This window comes from Chrysochloris asiatica, unplaced genomic scaffold (genome assembly GCF_000296735.1).
Source record: "Chrysochloris asiatica unplaced genomic scaffold, ChrAsi1.0 scaffold00086, whole genome shotgun sequence".
Taxonomy (NCBI): Eukaryota; Metazoa; Chordata; class Mammalia; order Afrosoricida; family Chrysochloridae; genus Chrysochloris; species Chrysochloris asiatica.
Window position 1 is genome coordinate 3,611,367 of NW_006408604.1, and position 8,176 is coordinate 3,619,542.

The following is an 8,176-nucleotide window of genomic DNA, read 5'->3' on the forward strand; positions in this document are numbered from 1 at the left end:
ATTTAACAATTTCATGAATGATTCAAAATTTAATCCTAAATGTTCATTTAGTAGAAAGCTAAAATTTATATATAAGCTAAAATTTATTTATGTATATATTTATTATATTTGAAATAGCATTTAATAGAAAATTCTGTATAACTTAAATTTAAATGCAGTAATTGTTCAAAAAATTTTAGAAGGCTTAGCAATAGAAGGTATAATTGTAGCATTGTACATTTTAATTGATAATGATAAATCGATCATTAAAAATGCATATATGCTTACATCAAGTTCATTTTTAGATTGGCAAAAAGCTATTATCTGGCAAAATGTCAGGTTATTAGAGATTGATTTAGTAAAATCTGCTAGTGATCCAGTCTATATGTTAATGGACAAACACATATGCATTTATTTAATATTCCGGCAGCCTATTAAAGGTTGGTTATTACTGTTATGTGCTGTCTAATTAGATTCTGACTCATAGTGACCCTCTGAACAACAGAATGAAACATTGCCAGGTCCTGTACCTGACAGAGTGGTGGACTGAAAGTTGTTGTTGTTGTTAGGTGCCATCAAGTTGGTACCGACCCATAGTGACCTTATTCACAGCAGAACGAAACACTGCCTGGCCCTGGGCTAACCTCACTACTGTTGGCACGCTTGAGTCCATTGATGCTGCCACTTGGCCAATCCATCTCATTGGGGCCTGAAAGTTAGACTTGAGCTATTATGAGTGATACATTCTCATGATTCTAATTAGAATATCTCAGGTATGAAAGTTAAATCTATGCTAGTTTAAGGTTAAGCAAGAGAAATCAACTGCTAACGGTGGTTGAAATATGAAACTAATACGCTGTAAGCTATCCTACCCATAGAAGACAATAATAGGTATGAATTTACACAATATTCAGCTTTAATTAATTTTTCAAGAAAAAAAGAATCTATTTGGATATAAACAATTGAAACAAGCTCAATAGTTGAGTAATGAACTAATTCATCAAAAACTTGTAACTATGTTCACAAATTATATAAATTTGAAATTTTATAAACAAAATTAATCCATTTAAGTTATCAAAATAGCCATATTTATTCAGGCACACATATTTCAAAATTTAATGAAATAGTAATACTCACTTTTTTACTTTGTCACAAAAGGAGTCCAGAGTCATATTACCACCTTGAGGGACTTCAGCAAGTTGAATGGTCCAACCTATTGGCTTAAAAAAACAAAACAAAAAAATAATTTGGTGTGAAGGGAAGATTAATACAATTCTATAATTTTTATTGTATTTTAAATACTCATTCTGTTTTTTGTTTTTTGTTTTTTAATTTAGGAAAATGCAAGGATCTTTAAGTATATACTTTTAGTTTTAAGAAATGTATACAACTGAGAAATCAACACTCTCAATTAAAACACATAGCATCATTTTTAAAAGTTCTATCATATCAATCCAATATCTATCTGACAACTACTTTTATTCAGATTTCTACCATAGGTTAGTAATGTGTTTTTTTAAATCTTTTACTCCTTTCAATTAATATGTACTTGAATGCATTTTATTTTTTAGAGTAGTTGTAGTTTTTATAAAATTGCACACAGATACACAGAACTGTCATACCTGTTTTTAAACATATTTAGTGTCTTTTTCATTTCAAAAGTTACATTTTTCAGTGCCAGAATTTCCATTTATTTTTGTTTGTGTACTTGGTTTTGTTTTGTTTCTTTCTGCTTCTAATTTTATGCTAAGATTCTTTTTTTGTCCTCTCCTTTTGATTATCTTCTGTGTTTTCTCCCTGAACATGTTTTTAATTGTCATCTGAAAGTTCCTTTATGTTCATTCCCACATCTTTATTATCTCAGAGTCTCTTTTAATTGATGGTTTTCTATTTTCTTGAATGTAGGATACATTTTTTTCTCATTATTTATGCATCTATATTTTTGCATTACATGTTGGGCATTTTTGATGAAACATTGTGGATTAAGTTGTCTTTTTTACACAGTGTACAATTTCCCCTGGAAAGCAGTTAAGATTCTGTTGATCCTGTCAACCTTGACTTTTTAAAATTGTTAGTGTGTGGTGCTTACTACAGAGCATGATTTTCACTTTTAAGTGTTGGTATTTTGGGGTCTCAACTGCATACCTAAAGCTCTCAGCTCTATCCCCCCTAAAGCTAAGCTGAGACTCCTGTACTGCAAAAGTTGTACTTGTATGTGGTGAACACCATGACTCTTCAGTTATCAGCCCATAAAAGGCAACATCTTTTAAGCCTTGCAAACATATCCCAGTACATGTCAAGAAACTGCAGTAAATCCCCACGTAGACTTCTACTCCACACCCATTGTATAGTTCCCTTGTCTTCAGTACCCTGCTAGGCGATTTTCGACTTCTCGGTACTCCAATATATTTTGTGATGGCACTGTTTAAATTGGACTCTACCACTTTGCATAGTAACAGCAATGTTTCGACAGGCAGGAAACCATGATCATCAAGGCCAAATTTGTGTTTCTTTTCTCTCAAAAATAAATATCGTAGCATGCCTGTTGTTTAATACCTAGACTCGATTGCTTCATATCCACCTTTTCAGCTGTTTTCAGTGGCAAGACTAGTGTTGCACTTGCTTCATACACTTGATCAAGAAGTAGACAATCACAAGATTCATTTGATAATTCTGTAAGACTTTTAATCAGATTAGTTGAGGTGCTACTTTCTCTGTGAATATCTCAAGCAGAATTAGGTGTTTCTTTGCCTCTGGTGGTGGTGGTGTGCTGTGGAGTCGGTTCTGACTAATAGTGACCCTGCATAGGGTTTCCAAGGCTATACATCTTTATGGGAACAGAAAGCCTCATCTTTCTCCCACAGAATGGCTGGTAGTTTCAAACTGCTAACCTTGAAGTTGGCAGCCCAACTCGTAAGCACTATGCTACCAGATCTCCTTTCTTTCACCAATTTATTATTTTATTGTTGCTATTATTTGTTTGTACATTTATTTGAATAGTTAGCTATTCCAGGAATGGGGTACTAAATCTTTTTTTCTTGGCATCCATTCTGTCTAGTATGTCACATATATATTTCAAGGACTTGATAAATAGTTGTTGAATAAATTAAGAATCCTTATAGTATAGTCTTGTAAATGACAGCTACAATAACAACTTTCTTCTTTTTACTCTTTACTCCCTGCTTCACTTGTGTCTAGACTCAGTATAAGTAGAGAGGTTGTCAAATATTATTAGGAGGACTTTATCTACTGAAATCACTGGAAACTGCTAATGAAACAATTAGGATGAATTGCTTAATGATTACTTGATTTCCACCTCTGAGAATGATCCCAAGAAGTTCCCTGTCATTAGTGTAATATAAAAACCTCTGGGTAAAAAGACATTCTTCCTACCAAGGATGATATAAAATTTTAAATCACAGCAGCATGACAAAAAAGAAACACAATAAAATGCTTGAATGTTTTTGTGTGTACATAACAAAATTAGAATAGAAAACACTATTAGCTAAATCTCCAACTAAGATATTTTCTTCCAGTATGAATATAAGTACTATAATATTTTATTCTGATTGAACAGTAAGTTAAAAATAATATTTTTAAAAAAAAATCTCCTTTCTTTAGATTTTTTAGATTCTTTAGATTCTTTAGATTCAGGCACGTGGATTTTGTAGATAACATTTTTTTTCCCACAAAATTATATTAATGGATTTTTCTCTTTAAGGTTATTTGTGCTTATTCCCACATTTATCTAATACATTAAGTGGTTCTTTTTCAGTTTCATATTTTTTTAGTTTGATGTACATTATACATACCTCTATGTTCCTTGGCAATGCATTTTCCCAATTTCTGGGTAGAAAAGAGCCGCTAGAGAATGGCAGAGAAGGTTGTGTTATGGTCATCTGTCCAGTGCTTTTATTCTTTTCTTTTGACATAAAGTCAGTTGAGAAGGATGGATACATAGGAAGGATGCTACTTTTAAATCCTATATGGTAGTTATGATTCTTATTTTCAAATTCTCTGTGTAAAATAGCATTATTCAGACTAGTGAATGATGGAGTGAAACTATAGAATCTATAGTCATTAGCACCATCATATTTTCCTGTGGGTTTTCCGTGGGAGATTTCTTTATTCATATGTTGAGGTTTTGGTAGCACAGAAGGCTTAAAACCAATTATTGGTGTTTCTCTGTCTTGCTCCAAGGAGAAGTCAGGGATTTTCGAGGTAATTTCATTCAAAGGTAATTGATATGTGTCATCTAATGAATGTCTATGTGAGCCCCAGTTTGGTGCGCTAGATAGACAAAAGGTGTCTTCTTTAATGTTGCTCTGATAGAGTGGAATTTTACTATTGAGTTCATCTACTACTGGATCAAAACCCAGATAGACTTGGCTAGGAGGAAGAGATTGATTTGCAGAGTGAAAATCTTGGTGTTCGGGCTGTTCTTCATATGGCTCATTGGGATTTTGATCCTTTTGCCAATAATGAGCCATTCTGTATTCTGTGTAAATGAGATGATTGATTCTGCTCCAAATATTTCTTTAATGATATTATAAGCGAGAAAAGGAATTCGCCTAGGGAAAAAAACAAAAGAAACATGAATTTCTTTGATTAATTAGAATAAAAGTTCATAAGAAAGAAATATTAACAAATATTAATAATTGTTTTGAAGTTTCTTCTTAGCAAGTAAAATACTTCCTTGAATATTATAAACTTCACCAAAGCTCATAAAATTAAGAATCCATGGGGGAGTATTGATTTTGGACAGGTTCACAAAACTCTTGAGATAGAAAAATACGTTTACTCTAATTACCACAGGAGTTTCATGAATCTATCTGAAGTCAGTATTCCACTTAGTCTACTTTTTCAACTGGATATCTACTTATCTATAACAATATTTGTTGCTGTTGTTAAGTGCTGCTGCGTTTTTCTGACTCATAGCAACCTTCTTTAGGATTTTCGAGGAGACGCTGGTGAGTTTGAACCTCTGACCTTGCAATTCAAACCATCCTTGCAGTCTAGTGCTTACCCTACAGCACCACAACAGGACTCCATAGCAATAGTATCTCCCTTTGTTTTCAATTACCAATAATCATTTGAAACAGCTAAACTTTTGTTTTTACTTGCTGAGTAGTCTTGTTTACATTATCAATTATTTCATCCCTGGAAATATCCTTAGCATCTTAAAATGATTAGCTATATCCCTTCTTCTCCATCTAGAAATTCATTAAACAGGAATAAACTTTCAGCACCCACCCCCACCTCCCATTTTGTTATACCACCTTCATTCAGTTCACCAGTAACCCCTATGTCAGTAAATTCTACTGACATTTTCCAGTCTCTAACTTGTCTCTGTGCAACATATGATTCTTTGATCATGTCTCTTTCTTTCTTCTTAACATTGCTTTCTTCCTTTGGATCTTCCTGACACTTTACTGTCTGAGTTATTTGGATGCTCTAATCAAACACTCCTTTGACTGTTACTGCTTTTCAACTTAACTCTTAAATGTTGAGATATTGGAGAGTATGAGTTTCTTACCTTCTGTGGTTGCAATAACCATCAATATGCCAATAACTCTGACCCAGACTACTTTTTTTTTTTATTACCTACTCAATATAGCCATTTGAATTTGTTTTAACCAACTCAAAGTCCCAAATTCAATTTAAAATGCATGAGACTCTTCTCCTCTTCCAGTGTTTTCTGTGCTAGAAAGTGGCCCAACCATTCACTCAGTTGCTCAGACCAAAAGCCAAAACCGTATCTGTGAATCCTCCCACTTTTTTTATTACCTATTATCTAAACTAACTAAGGAGCTCTGGTAGCATAGTGGTTACGAATTGGGCTGTGAACTGCAAGGTCAGCAGTTCGAAACTACCAGCTGTTCTGCGAGACAAAGATGACGCTTTCTGCTCCCATAAAGATTTACAGACTCAGAAACTCTGTACAGGGTCGCTATGAGTCGGAACCGACTCCACGGCACATAACAACAACAACAACATCTAAACTAACTACTAGATCGTGTAGGGTAAGGTGTTGTTGTTGTTGTTAAGTGCCTTTGAGTTGGTTCGAACACACAGCAACCCTTCTTAGGAATTCCAAGGATCAACTGGTAGATTTGAATCGCCGACCTTGCAGTTGAGACCTTATCCTACAGTGTCACACCAGGACTCTAACAGGTATCTTGAATGTACCACAGCCAAAATCCTATCCTAGTCTATACCTTCATTGTTTCACGAGGGATGTTGTACTGTCTCTAAATAGCATTGATTTTTTTTTCTTCATTCATTCTAGTGGTCTTTAATCTACTTTTCACACTATTAAAGTGATATTCTATAGCTCTCATTGTCTCAGTAAGAATGTTGTGCTGTCTCAAAAACAGCATTGATTTTTTTATTGTTGTTGCCATTCACTATTGTGTTCTTTAATCCACTTTTCACATTGTTAAGGTGGTATTTTTAAGACACTACCCAAATAATGCTCTGGTTACTTGGTATCCTATACCTTTAGCAAAATGCCAATAATAGTACACATTTTTTTAAATTCAGAACCACCTACAGAGTAGATGAATTAGGTTTGCTAAGTGGTTACGAGTTGGGCTGCTAACCTAAAGATCAGCAATTCAAAACTACCAGCAGTTCCATGGGAGAAAGATAAGGTTTTCTGCTCCAGGAAAGATTTACAGCCTCGAAAACCCTATGCAGGGTCACTATGAGTTGGAACTGACTCCAAAGCATACCACCATCACTATCCCACCAAACTTTATTTATCAAGTCAGGATTTGGGGGTGACTATCAAAAGATATAAGTAAAAAATATAAAGTATTAACCAAAATATTAATCTATAAAATATTATCCTAAAGTATTCTTCTAATTCATGGGTCACAGATGCATTATTATTTGGTCATAACATTTCTTTTGGCATTTCTACTTTTGTTATTTCCAAATTTATGTTGTTGTTGGTAGGTGTCATCTAGTCAGTTCTGACTCATAGCAACTCTATGTACAACAGAATGAAACACTACCAGGGTCTGCACCATTCACATAATTGTGAGGTTTGAGCCCACTGCTGCTGCCACTGTGCCAACACATCTCATGGGGGGGGGGTGTCTTTCATATTTTTGCCGACCATATACTTTATCAAGCATGATGCCATTTTTCCAAAGATTTGTCCTTTCTAATGACATGTTCAAAGTATGTGAGACAAAGTATCACCATTCTCACTTAAAAGGAGCATTCTGGCTGTACTTATTCTAATACACATTTGCCTGCTCTTCTAGAAAGCTTATTTGACCAAGGCAAATTCTATTCCTTCACTTGTCTCTGCTTTGCAACTCAGAATCTATCAATGGGTGTGACTTTATTCCTGACAGCAGGCCTGACATCCTAGTGCACAATTTCTTGGCCCTACAGGTTCTGCTTTGTTTAGTATGATAAATATAGCTATATTAAAGTTACTTTTTAAATTGATGTTAGTATTAAATATTTTGATTATTTAGGTTTTAGAAGCTATTTTAAAATTTTGTACCCATAAGGGAGGTCTCAGGAGTACAATATCAGTGGTATAAGTTGTCTGATTCTGAAGTTGAAGGTTCCTTTTTGGCTGTATTGTGTTTTTTATACTGGTAATAGCAGTCCTGGTTTGGCGCTGTGGATTAATGCATCAGACTGCAAAGATGTTTGAACTACAGGGTCGGCAATTCAAGCTCAGCAGCTGCTCCTTGGAAACCCTATACAGAGTCACTATAGGTCAGAACCAACTCAATGGCACTTAACAACAACAAGAAGTAATAATAATGATACAAAAAAATGCTTGGCACACCTGCCATGTGCTGAAGTACCCCTGATGGATTAAGCTTTGCGCTGATGATAAAAAATGTCAGTGGTTCAAAATCACCAGCTGCTCTATGGGAAAAAAAAGAGGAGGCAGTTTACTCTCGTGTAGATTTATAGCATCAGAAACCCAATGGCGATGTTTTCCTCTGTCCTATAGGGTCTTTATGAGTGAGACTCAACTTGATGACATTTTTTTTTTTTTTAAATGGGTACCCTATGCTTTTGTTCTATGTACTTTACATGTATTTGCATATTTAATTCTCACCAGAAAGATTCACTGGGCAAATTATTGAATGATGCAGAAAGCATCAAGAGAAGATGGAAGGAATACACAGAGTCACTGTACCAAAAGGAAATGGTTAATGTT

General features: G+C 34.5%; 1 protein-coding gene across 1 annotated transcript in view; it reads right to left on the bottom strand.

The window, feature by feature from the left end:
• Nucleotides 1–4,469, bottom strand: part of PIK3C2G (phosphatidylinositol-4-phosphate 3-kinase, catalytic subunit type 2 gamma) — a 517,177-nt gene extending 512,708 nt beyond the window's left edge. Inside the window, exons 1-2 of the mRNA XM_006866018.1 lie at nt 3,792–4,469; nt 1,117–1,199 (exon numbers count right to left, since the gene is read on the bottom strand). Coding sequence (XP_006866080.1) covers nt 1,117–1,199; nt 3,792–4,469 — 761 coding nt within the window. The remainder of the gene's footprint in view (nt 1–1,116; nt 1,200–3,791) is intronic.
• Between the last annotated feature and the right edge of the window lie 3,707 nt (nt 4,470–8,176).